Raw genomic sequence first — 12,944 nt, 5'->3', positions numbered from 1 at the left:
CATGCGAAATGAGTAGTTTTGCTATTTGTTTTGTGGATCGAGTTTTGCACCATGCAAAAGAAGAATTTCTATTCCTTCTAAAAATGAATCATTTACTGCTTGATGCAGACAAGTATTCCTTGTATATTTTTCTTTTATGTTAACATTTGCACCATGGGATAAAATTAATTCAATCATATCAATATTCCTTTTTTCGAATAAATAATGCAAAATGGCCTTGCCAGCTTTTCCTTTTCTTGAATTAACGTTTACACCATGTAAAAGAAGAAGTTCAGTGATTTCTTTATTATTAAATAGCACTGCCGTACGAATTGCATTTTCTCCTTCATAAGAGTTTAGATTAACATTTATACCATGATTAATGATGATTTCTACTAAATTTTTATCATTTTTCGATACGGCATATTGAAGCGGGTTCGATTTATTTGAATCTTGTTTAGTTGGATCCGCACCATGTGAAAGAAGAACTTCTGCAATATCTTTTTGATTTTTATATACAGCAAGATGAAGCGGAGACATCATATTCCTATCTTGTTTATTTGGATCCGCACCATGAGAAAGAAGAAGATCTACCATTTCTTTGTAATCAAATATTGTTGCCCAATGTAATGCAGTTTCCATATCTTCATTTTCATTTGAATTAACATCTGCACCATGCATAATTAGAAGTTTGGCAACATCAAGGCTATTGTGTGATGCAGCTTCATCTAATGGATTACTTCCACCACAATCATTAATTTCAGCACCATACGAAATTAGAAGTTCTGCAATTTCTTTGTTGTTATTTGTTGCTGCACAATAAAGGGCAGTCTTCCCACCAATACCTAGAAAATTAATATCGATTGGAAACTTATCTAATGATTCCAATATAAATTTGACGATATTAATATTATTAAATTTAACTGCATAATGAAGAATATAACTACGATCAGTAGTATTCGACAAGTTTAAATCTTCTGTTTTGATAAGATCAAGAGTTTGAGAAAATCCAGCGCACCATGGAATAATAGAGTTTTTATCCTTTTCATACATTAGAAAGACTGCTTTCAGGTTTTGTGCATAGATTAATTCTTCAAAATTAAAATATTGCAATTCATAAAGATCTCTATCGAATATATATTTGAGGAAATTGTTGTTGTGAGATGCAACAATATAATCAAAGCATGCGCTATCGATTTCGTAATGCTTCAAACATTCATTGATAATGTCAGTGTTTCCGCCAATTAATGAGAGTTGGAAACATTTTTGAGTTATTTCACAATGAAAATTTGAAATAAGGAAATTGAAAATGTTGGCAGAGCCATAGTAAGCACATGCTTCAAGGAGGCGAATGTTAGAATAGAGAGGTATATTAATTTCGATGTCATCTAATGGATTTTGAGTAGTATATTCTTTGAATTTATCAATTTGGTCATACATGATAAAGTATTTAACGTCATCTTCTTTCGGAAATGAATTTACTGTTAATTTAATCTGAAAAATATTATCAGCGTCACGTACTAACTCCAAATTACAATGGGCGAGATAATCTGTTAATGGGTCATCAGGTAATCGAGTAATTGAGTATTTTGTAAGTATTTTATTGAGTATTTGAACATAAATATCAATGGACCTATAGTTGTATTTAATCGCTACAGCCAAACTTAAAATGAGATCCGAGATTCGTACTTGATATTTTGAAATTAAGACAGTTATCACCAGATTATAAACATCTTCGATGGATTCATCGGATTTTATGTGGAAAATTTTCTCATATGCCCCGATAAACTCTTCATACTGTTTCAAATACTTTGAACACATTAAATTTTTTTGTTGAATTTATAACATTAGAAATAATATCTATGATATACAACCAGTATAAATAATTTATCAGTCAATATTATTAATGATGCTTGCAATCGGTAAATGAAATTTTTTGCATTTTAGTGTTTGCACAGCTTTTTGATTATCACATGAACATGAATGTTCGGAAAGATAAAAGCTTGTAAAAGATTTTGAGTTTCTAATGATAAAAATCGTAGACTTTTTTTTATATAAAACCAAGGTTTTACTAGGAAATTATCTATTGTAATGAGCATTTTTGTACATCAACCTGATCTGCTCCACGCGAAAGAAGTATTTCGGCAATTTCCTTTCTGTCCTTTTTTAAGGCATAGTAGAGAGGCGTCTTCTCTTTGTTATCTTTGGCATTTATATCAGCTCCATTAGAAATAAGAAGCTCAACTGTTTCGATGCAATTATTCATTGCTGCATAATGAAGTGGTGTTTTTCTTTTCAATTCAATTGCGTTGACATCAGCAGCATGGGAAATAAGGAGAAAAGCAATTTCTTTATAATTTTTCTGAGCAGCAATATGAAGAGCTGTAAATCCTTTTTTATCATTTGCATTAATATCTCCAGCATTTGAAATGAGTAGATCTGCTGTTTCTATACAATTATTTTCAGCGGCATAATGAAGTGCAGTTTTTCCATATTTATCTCTTGTCATGACTAAAAGTCCATTTGTAATTAAAATTTCTGCTGTATCTTTACTATTACCTTCTGCCGCAAAATACAGAGCTGTTTGCATATCTTTATTTGTAGCATTGATATCAACTTTATTTGATATGAGAAGTTCAGCAGTTTCTTTGCTATTAAATAATGCAGCTAAATGAAGAGGAGTATCTCCACCATGAGTTTTTGCATTTTTATAGTCTCGATGCGATAAAAGAATTTCGGCACATATTTTACTATTACCAATTGCTGCAAAATGAAGTGCAGTAAGACCATAATATGAAAATTCTGGCTGAATAATGGCATGATGAGAGAGCAAAATTTCAAGCGCTTCTTTACTATTTGCTTGTGCTGCAATAAAAAGAGGAGTACGTCCATCTGAATCTGTTGCTTCCATATCAACTCCATTATCGATAAGAAGTTTCAAGGTTTCAATACAATTCTTTGATGCACTATAATGCAGTGGTGTTCTTCCCAGATCATCTTTTTTATTTAGATATGCTTCATATGAAATAAGAAGATCTGCAATTTCCAAATTGTTACAATTTGCTGCCCAATGAAGAGGACGCATTTTGTGTTTATCTTTTGCATTAATATTTGCACCATTAGCAATTAAAATTTTTGCTGCTTCCTTGCTATTTTTAGTTGCAGCAATATGAAGTGGAGTATTTCCTTCATTATCTTTTGAATTGACATCTAAACCATGTGAAATAAGGAATTCTGTTATTTCTTTGCAATTATATTTTGCAGCATGGAAGAGAGCATTTTGTCCTTCATCATCTTTGGTTTTGATATCTGCACCAAGAGAAATAAAATATTCGCATAGAGATGGAATATTGAAACAAACAGATACAAGAAAACAATTGTTAATATCATTAGTGTGATCTATTAACACTAAAAATGCTTGTAGATTATGGTAAGTACTACAATTGGATAAATCAATTTCGATATTGTGCTCGTTCATTAGGAATGTAACAAAATCAATATTGTGTGATATAATTGCATATTCCATGCATTCTTTGTCTGGTTGAACTGCTTTCAGGCATTCACTCATGATGTCTGCATTTCCACTTAAAAATGAAAATTGAAGACATGTTTTCGTGATTTCTGATTTGAATTTAGTGATCAATAACTTGAAACAATCAACAGATCCGTGATAACAACATATTTCAAGTAATGAATATCCATATTTAGGATCTGGATAAAAATCACTATTTAATTTTTGATCTTTATCGAAATCATCTCTCTCTGTGAATGCGATGAATGATTCTCTATCATTATCCATGATAGCTCTGTAAATAGTTTTTTCTTCATGAACATTTATTGAATAATTTTTTGTTTCGATTTCTTCCCTTTATTTGATATTAATATCATTCAATGCAATAACACAATCCTTAACAAGAAAGTACAAAAAGACAACTGGTATTTCGATCGTTTGTATCGGATGATACTTTTGGAATATCTTTTTATAAATTTCATAAAATGAACGGAAATATTTATTTTTGTATTTTGATGCTACACTTATCATTTTCAAAATTTGATTTGGAGAATATTTCATAGTGTTAATTAATTTTTTTTCGATATCTTGATAAATTTTTGAAATATCTTCATCCTCGGATGTATTTATCTTGTAAATAGCTGTTATGGCATCAATTGTATCTTTATTTATATCCATTAGTTCGTCATATTTACAATTCATTATTTGTAAAATTCTGTGAAAAATTTGACTTTCGATCATAAATAAAATCAGCTCGAAAACTTAGATTAAAGAAAAATAAAAGAAAAGGAGTCAGTTTAATACAATTGATAAATCCATAAAATAATTCTTGATTTCAAAAAAAGTTGAATAAATTTCATATTTTTTAGAACTTTCACATTGGCACAGTGCGAAATGAATTGTGATACAGTTGTATGACTATTTTTCTTTTCTATAGTTTGCTGTTTCAATGATATTATGAATTTGAGAAACCAAAACAGATTATTTTTTAATGGTTACTCTCGCGAATAAATATGTTGATAATCCGTAATATTACTTTAAAAATAATTCATGTTTTATGTAAGAAGAATTGGCTGATAAAAATATTTATCATTACAATGCACATTTTTCTGCATTAGTTGCTTCTGCACCATGCAAAATAAGAATTTCAGCTGCTTCTTTATTATGTTTCTTTGTAGCATAATATAGCGCCGTTTCACCTTTATTATCTTTTTCATTTGTATTTGCTCCATGGGAAATAAGAAGCTCTATAGTTTCAGCGCTATTTTGCATTGCAACAATATGAAGTGCAGTTTCTCCTTCAATATCTTTCGAATTGACATCTGCTCCATTAGACATTAGAAGTTCCGCAATTTCAAATGCATTTTTCATTGCAGCGTAATGAAGAGCTGTAAATCCGTTTTTATCATTCGAATTGACATCTACTCCATGTAAAATAAGAAGTTCAATTAATTCTTTACTTTTATTTTCTGCTGCACTATGCAAGGCAATTTTCCCATCTTTGTCTCGCGTAATCGTATATATTCCATGCGAAATAAAAAGTTCTGCTATTTCTTTGCTATTATTCTCTGCGGCAATATGAAGAGCAGTTTTTCCATCTTCATTTCTAGCATTTAATTCTGCGCCTCTTGAAATAAAAAATTCTGCCGTTTCGGTACAATTTTTCATTGCAGCATGATGAAGTACATTCATTCCAGAATTATCAAGTGATTTGATATTCGCACCATGTGATAATAAATATTCAGCAATTTCTTTCCTATTAAAATATGCTGCGCAATGAAGAGAAGTTACCCCGCTCAATGTATTTCTTATATTGACATTGGCTCCATGGGAAATAAGAAATTCAACAAAATCTTTTTTATTTTTTCCTATTGCAAGTAATAGTGGCGAAAATCCAGCATCATCTTGGGCTTCTATATAAGCACCATCTGCAATAAGGAGTTCAGCTGTTTCTTTGCATTCTTGTAAAATTGAAAAATGAAGAGGAGTTCTTCCTTTTTTGTTTTTTGCATTCACATCCATGCCATATGAAATCAAAAGATCTGCAGTTTCTGTGCAATTGAAACCTGCAGCAATATGAAGAGGAAAACTTCCTTTCGAATCTTTTGCTTTGATATTTGCACCATGAGAAATAAGAACTTTTGCAGCTTCTTTAGCGTTACTCGATGAAGCATAAAAAATGGGTGTTAATCCTTTGTTATCCTTTAAATTTACATCCAAGCCACTAGAAATAAGATATTCAGTCATTTCTTTATAATTTGACCTGACAGCTAAATGAAGAGCTGTTTTCCCACCATTATCCTTGTATTTGATATCTGCTCCATGAGAAAGAAAATATTGGCTAAAAGATGGAATGTTAAATGATACAGATAGAATGAAACAAACATTAACATCATCAATTTGATCTAATAATACCAACAATGCTTGAAGATTATGATACATATAGCAGGAATCCATATCAATTATAATTCGATGTTCGTTTCTCAAGAATGTAACGAAATCAATGTTGTGTGATATAATTGCATATTCCATGCATTCTTTGTCTGGTTGAACTGCTTTCAGGCATTCACTCATGATGTCTGCATTTCCGCTTAAAAATGAAAATTGAAGACATGTTTTCGTGATTTCTGATTTGAATTTAGTGATCAATAACTTGAAACAATCAACAGATCCATGATAACAACATATTTCAAGTAATGAATATCCATATTTAGGATCTGGATAAAAATCACTATTTAATTTTTGATCTTTGTCGAAATCATCTCTCTCTGTGAATGCGATGAATGATTCTCTATCATTATCCATGATAGCTCTGTAAATAGTTTTTTCTTCATGAACATTTATTGAATAATTTTTTGTTTCGATTTCTTCCCTTTATTTGATATTAATATCATTCAATGCAATGACACAATCCTTAACAAGAAAGTACAAAAAGACCACTGGTATTTCATTTATCTTAATTGGATGATATTTTTGGAAAATCTTTTTATAAATTTCGTAATATGAACAGAAATATTTATTTTTGTATTTTGGTGCTACACTTATCATTTTTAAAATCTGTTTTGGAGAATATATCAATGCATCAATTATTTTTTTTTCGATATCTTGATAAATTCTTGTAATATCTTCTTCATCGTTTGTTCCTATCTTGTAAATAGCATTCAAAACATCAATTGTATCTTTATTCATATCCATTAGCTCGCTATATTTACTTTTCATTATTGATAAAATTCTGTGAAAATTTTGACTTTCGATCATAAATAAAATCAACTCGAAAACCAAAACTTAGGAAAAACGAAGAAAAAAGAATTAATTTAATATTAGTAATAAATTTATAAAATAATTCGTGATTTCAAAAAAAAGATGAATTAAATTTCACACTTCTTAAGAACTTTCTCTTTGGCACCGTGTGAAATGAGTAATGATGCAATTGCATGGCTGTTCTTCCTTTCTGCTAACTGAAGAACTGTTTCTTTTTCTTTACTTTTTGCATTGATATCTGCACCATGCAATATAAGCAACTCTGCTGTTTCTTGACTATTGTTTATTGCTGTAAGATGTAGTGGTATCAACTTATTTTTCATTCTGGCATTAACATTTGCACCATGAGAAATAAGTATTTTAATAATCTCTTTGCATTTTTTCCATGCAGCTTTATGAAGTGGTGTTTGCTTTTTCTTATCTTTGGCTTCAATATTTGCACCATGGGAAATAAGAAATTCTGTTGTTTCCTTACTATTAGTAAACGCTGCAAAGTGGAGAGCTGTTTCTTTTTTGTTATTTTTTGCATTAATGTCTGCTCCATTTGAAATGAGAAGTTCAATAGTTGCTTTGCTATTATTACAAGCTCCACAATGAAGGGCTGTCCATCCGTTTACATCTTTCGATTTGATATTAATGCCTTGCATTATGAGAAATTCTGCAGTTTCTTTATTATTATAATATGCAGCATCATGGAGAGCATCATATCCATAATATATGTTCTTTGTATTGACATCAAGACCATTTAATATTAGTAAGGCTATTACTTCTTTGCTGTTTTTCCTTGCAGCATAATGAATTACGGATTGCCCAAATTTGTCGATTGCTTTGACATTTGCTCCATGTAAAATAAGAAGTTCAGCTGTTTCTTTACTGTTTTTTCCTGCGGCATAATAAAGCGGAGTTCTTTGATTTTTATCTTTTGCATCAATTTTTGCACCGTGCGAAATAAGGAATTCTGTTGCTTCTTTACTATTGTAAAATCCTGCATCATGAAGTGGTGTATTTTTATGGAGTCTATTTTTGACATTGACATCGACACCTTTTGATAATAGAAGTTCCATTATCTCGATGCTATTCTTCCTTGCAGCATAATGAAGAATTGTTTGTCCAGATTCATCATTTGCACTGATTAACGCACCATGCGCAATTAAAATATCAGCGGTTTCCTTGCTGTTTTTTCCAGCAGCATAAAAAAGTGGAGTTTTCCCAATTTTATCTCTGGCATTGACATCAGCACCATGTGCAATGAGAAGTTCAGCTGTTTCTTTACTATTAAGTTGGGCGGCACAATGAAGTGCTGTTTCTCCGCGAAAAGAATTTTTTTCATTAATATCGGCCCCATTTAATATAAGGAAATCAACTGTTTCAGGACAGTTATAAAATGCAGCTGCATGGAGAGCGGTGCCATTGCCATTATTCTTAGCATTGATATCTGCTCCGTGTGAGAGGAAATACTTACAAATTGATGGGATATTAAAGCATGCTGAGAAAATAATACGAAAGTTTATATCTTCCGTTTGATCCAACAATACCAAGAATGCTTGAAGATTATGATAGGTACAACAGAAATATACATCAATTCCTATGTTATATTCATTCATCAAAAAAGTAACAAAATCAATGTTATGTGATGCAATTGCATACTTCATACATTCTTTGTCCGGCATTTGGTATTTCAAGCATTCACTCATGATATCTGGATTTCCACCCAAAAAAGAGAATTGAAGGCATTTTGATGTGATTTCTGAACTGTATTTTGTTCTTAATAGCTTAAAGCAATTGACAGCACCATAGTAGCAACATAATTCAAGCAATGAATATCCAGTTTCTGAATCGGGATAGAAATAGCTTTTGAGTCTTTGAGCTTTGTTAAAATCGTCTCTCTCAGTGAAGTATATGAATGAATCTTTGTCATCTTCCATGATTGCTTTGTAAATCGTTTTTCTGGGATAGACACATGGTGCTCTGCGTGCATCATTCTCTTCTTCCTTTGGAGGGCATTCAGCAGTACTATATTCCATATTTAGAAAGTCTTTGTAAAGATCAGATTTCTTGTTAATTTGCATTGGACCGAATTTTTCATAGATCATTTTGAAAATCTTCCAGTATGAACGAAAGTATCTGTTTCTACATACTGTTGCATTTTGTATTGCTTCCAGAACTTGCTCTGGTGTGTATATCTTCGTATCAATCAGATTTCTTTCGATACTGTGATAAATATTTTCGATTTCTTTCTCATTGGTTGAGTTTATTCGATATAGAGCTGTAATCGCGTCATGCACATCTTTGGTTATGTCCATTAGGTCACTATAGCAGCTGTCTGGCATAGTTTGATTGTTGTAGCAATGAAATTGAATAAAAAATCATAACGCATAATTTCAGGAAAATCATAACACATAATTTAAGTTTTCAATCAAATTTGGGCTAAAATGGTGTTAAGATGTATTAAATATAGCAAAATAATACCATTTTACATACTCCCATTAAATACTCAAAATTGAGAACCTCACAGAATTATGAGCATTTGATGGGCATCTTGCTGCAAAATCAAATTAAATAAATTTTATCTGCTGGAGAACCTTTCATTCGAAAAACTCCGAGAATCTGATTATTTTTTTGTCAAAAAATAATAAAATCCGCAACATATGATGTAGATCAATAATAATGATTTTTCATTATAATTTATAACTTTCATCATATTTACGTTTCTTTCTGACAAAAAAGAAAAACAATTCCAAATCCAGTCAATATCATTGCACTATAATTATGACAACTTATTTATAATTTGGGTTAAATTTGAATTAAACTGAAAATATCTTTCTTGAATGGGAAAATAATTGCGTCATTATATTTAAATATGTCCTATTATTCCTAAAATGATGAAACATTCAAATATCAAAACCGAAAAACACAATGAACACAGTGTCAAGAATAATTTAAACTTCGATTCGATATTAATCATTTTACTAATGAATTTTTAAATGTTTCAACAAGTATTAACTAAATAATTTTGTCCGAGCGAGTTAAGTACTCATTGTGTCCAATTCATTTGATTCGCAATTAGATCAAATAACTATATGTACTTTATGAAAGAGGACATATTTAGATAATGTATTTTAGGTAATCGGTAAATGATTTCAACTAATCAAACTAATTAGGCCAATCAAATAAAAACAAAAATAATATCAAACGAAAATGAGGACATTATATTCTGCATCTCTGCAAATCATTGAAATTCGGCTTAGATGGATTGCGAGTTCTTAAAATGTCAGATGCTGTAATATTTCGAATATCCTTTGCATTGACGTCTGCACCATGAGCAATAAGAAGATTATAAATTTGATGACTGCCTCCCAATGCCGCATAATGAAGAGCTGTACCTCCAAGCTTGTCTTTAGCATTAACATCAGCACCTTTTGCAATAAGGATCTGGGCAATCTGTAGACTTCTTCTAAGGGCGGCATCCATAAGAGGTGTTGTCCCTTCATTAGCTCTGGAATTAATATCTGCACCATGGTTAATGGCAAATTCGGCTAATTCAATACTGTTGCTCTCTGTCGAGTAATTAAGAATTGTATAACCAATATCATCTTTTGCATTAACATCTAAGCCATGGGAAAGGAGAAGATCTAAAGCTTCAATACTGCATGTTTCTGCTGCAGAATGAAGTGGAGTTCTATTATGATTATCAAGAGCTTTAATGTTAGCGCCATGGTTTATAAGAAACTCAATCATGGTAATATTATTCTTTTGTGCTGCAATATGAAGTGGTGTTGCATCATAATAATCTTTGATATTTACATCTGCACCAGCGGAAAGAAGGTATTCTGCCACATTCATACTATTGAACAGTATTGCTGTGTGAAATGGGGTAATTCCCTCTTTATTTCTTGAATTAATATCAAAGCCTTTGGACAAAAGATATTTGACAATTTCTATATTATTTCCCATTGATGCCAACTGGATTGCATCATTTCCTTCTAATGATCTTGCTTTGGTATCGATGCCATGTGAAATAAGAAATTCAACCGACTCTTTGCTGGAGAATAGGGCCGAAAATATAAGAGCATTAAGTCCATTTACCGCTTGTGCATTGATATCAATGCCACGTGAAAGAAGGAATTCAGCTGTTCGAAGATTGTCATATTCAATTGCATTATGAAGAGCAGTGAAACGGAACTTATCAACACTTCTTGCATTGATATCTGCACCACGTGAAAGGAAGTATTCACAAATTGATGGAATATTGAATGATGAAGATTTAATAAAGCAAGAATTGATATCCGTAGTTTGATCTAACAATACAAAGAATGCTTGAAGATTATGATATACCGCGCACATTTTTCCTTCAAGTTCGACATTGTATGTATTCATTAAAAAAGTAACGAAATCAATGTTGTGTGAAATGAGTGCATAATCCATGCATGCTTTGTCTGGTTGAACTACTTTCAGGCATTCACTCATGATGTCTGGATTTCCGCTTAAAAATGAAAAGTGAAGACATTTATTAGTGATTTCTGATTTGAATTTAGTCCTCAATAACTTGAAGCAGTTAACAGATCCATGATATGAGCATAGTTCAAGTAATGAATATCCAGAATTTGAAACTGGATAAAGTACACTTAAAAGTCTTTGATTTTCATCAAATCCATCTGTCTCCGTAAAGTTAATAAATGATACTATGTCATCATTCACGATTGCTTTGTAAATGGTATTATTTTCATGAACTTCCAAGCCTAATTTCTGTGAATCTATATTTCTAAGCTGCTCAAATGTCGAATCAAATGCCAACATACCGTATTCTTTGTATAGATAGTAAATGAATGCAGCAGATGCGTCTTTCATTTGTTCTGGGTGATATTCTACATACACCATTTTGAAAAGTTGCAAATAAGTTTGAAAATACTTATTTCTGCTTGTGCCTGCCTTTTCAATTGCTTGAAGGATCTTGACTGGCGAGAATATCTTCGTGTCAATCAATTTCCTTTTGATATCTTGATAAAGGTTGTTAATTGCATCTTCATCAAAAGTTTTGATGCTGTACAGTTTCGTGGTGACATCGATTATGTCCTTTCCTACACCTTCGAGTTCTTTATATCTGTTGCAAGTCATGATGCTGCTGCTGACTCAACAAAAAATGAAATGATAACGAAAACGTTGGTTTTTGTGATAATTCAAGTGGTGTTAAGTTTTTGAGTTAAATATGAGATCTCAAGTTATTTAGCATGATTGATTGAAGGATAATCAATCACTGTTGTCATGGAAGATTAAATGCTCAAAATTGAGAAGCTCATACAAATATGAGCATTTGATGGGCATCTTGGAATCGCACTGAACCTGATGCATTCCATCTATAATAAGCATGATAATCCGAAAATCTCAAGATTTTACTTTTATTCTTTGCTGAAAATGACAATTTATCATCCACATCCAAAAAACTAAATAAATTTAAGGTATTTAGCCTATTTAGATCCCAAAATGTATCCACGACAAATAAAAGTGACAATTCAAGACTTTTTTGTTGCAGAATAAATGGAACAGCAAAATAACAATAACGACTTAAATAATTGCAACAATGCAGAAGAAGTCCAAGACACAAATGCTAATAATGAAAATGAGCGGAACAATGAACCAAATATTAATAACAACGAAAATCAAATGAATAATGCTGAGTATCAGCCAGAGTTTCATGTTGTTAACATTCAAGAGTTTGCCAATCCTGGTGAATTTCCACAAATTCCAAGTTTTGATCCACATCTTTTCCCAGGAGAGTTTAGAGATCCAATATACATCGATAGTCCAATATTTAGAAATGATCAACTCTGTCCGAACTGCTGCTCTCCTCTTTTACGTAATCATCTTTGTCCCAATTGCAATCAAGTGATATCAAACCCTGTTATGTATTGTTAACTCCATTTACATCACACATATATCATTTTTCCACAATTATATCATTCATCTTTAGTTTTTTTTAAGATTAATTTTTTGTTTGTTTACTTAATACGTTTTCTCATAAACCAATCTCATATAGAGATACTACACTAAAAATATCCCCTATATTGCTTACAGAAAACCATATATTTTTAAAATTTTCTTTGTCTATCTTTCTTCAATGGGAATTGAGCTATTTTACGATGTGAATTGAATGACTTTTTACCTAATATTCTACAAATTTCCATATTAATGTATT

The 12,944-nt window shown here is 31.3% G+C and overlaps 6 protein-coding genes across 6 annotated transcripts; 1 reads left to right on the top strand and 5 right to left on the bottom strand.

Annotated features, from left to right (window-relative positions):
- Positions 1–21: 21 nt before the first annotated feature.
- Positions 22–1,800, bottom strand: TVAGG3_0310260 (spectrin binding; the record flags this gene model as incomplete). The annotated part of the gene is made up of 1 exon (XM_001309010.1): positions 22–1,800. One exon carries the CDS (start codon positions 1,798–1,800, stop codon positions 22–24), a length of 1,779 nt encoding a protein of 592 aa, XP_001309011.1.
- Positions 1,801–2,062: 262 nt separating this feature from the next.
- On the bottom strand, positions 2,063–3,778 carry TVAGG3_0310250 (ankyrin repeat and SOCS box-containing protein 4 family; the record flags this gene model as incomplete). Its single annotated transcript, XM_001309011.1, has 1 exon — positions 2,063–3,778. One exon carries the CDS (start codon positions 3,776–3,778, stop codon positions 2,063–2,065), a length of 1,716 nt encoding a protein of 571 aa, XP_001309012.1.
- Positions 3,779–4,582: 804 nt separating this feature from the next.
- On the bottom strand, positions 4,583–6,295 carry TVAGG3_0310240 (ankyrin repeat and SOCS box-containing protein 4 family; the record flags this gene model as incomplete). Its single annotated transcript, XM_001309012.1, has 1 exon — positions 4,583–6,295. One exon carries the CDS (start codon positions 6,293–6,295, stop codon positions 4,583–4,585), a length of 1,713 nt encoding a protein of 570 aa, XP_001309013.1.
- A 563-nt stretch (positions 6,296–6,858) lies between these two features.
- TVAGG3_0310230 (ankyrin repeat and SOCS box-containing protein 4 family) lies at positions 6,859–9,081 on the bottom strand (the record flags this gene model as incomplete). The annotated part of the gene is made up of 1 exon (XM_001309013.1): positions 6,859–9,081. The coding sequence occupies one exon, from the start codon at positions 9,079–9,081 to the stop codon at positions 6,859–6,861; it is 2,223 nt and encodes a 740-aa protein (XP_001309014.1).
- Positions 9,082–9,724: 643 nt separating this feature from the next.
- On the bottom strand, positions 9,725–12,003 carry TVAGG3_0310220 (ankyrin repeat and SOCS box-containing protein 4 family; the record flags this gene model as incomplete). Its single annotated transcript, XM_001309014.1, has 1 exon — positions 9,959–11,866. The coding sequence occupies one exon, from the start codon at positions 11,864–11,866 to the stop codon at positions 9,959–9,961; it is 1,908 nt and encodes a 635-aa protein (XP_001309015.1).
- Positions 12,004–12,262: 259 nt separating this feature from the next.
- Positions 12,263–12,829, top strand: TVAGG3_0310210 (uncharacterized protein; the record flags this gene model as incomplete). Its single annotated transcript, XM_001309015.1, has 1 exon — positions 12,287–12,664. The coding sequence occupies one exon, from the start codon at positions 12,287–12,289 to the stop codon at positions 12,662–12,664; it is 378 nt and encodes a 125-aa protein (XP_001309016.1).
- Positions 12,830–12,944: the final 115 nt, after the last annotated feature.

The sequence above is a fragment of the Trichomonas vaginalis genome, chromosome V, assembly GCF_026262505.1.
Source record: "Trichomonas vaginalis G3 chromosome V, whole genome shotgun sequence".
Classification (NCBI taxonomy): Eukaryota; Parabasalia; order Trichomonadida; family Trichomonadidae; genus Trichomonas; species Trichomonas vaginalis.
The sequence above is the reverse complement of the archived record's forward strand: the minus strand, read 5'-3'. Positions and strand labels throughout refer to the sequence as shown.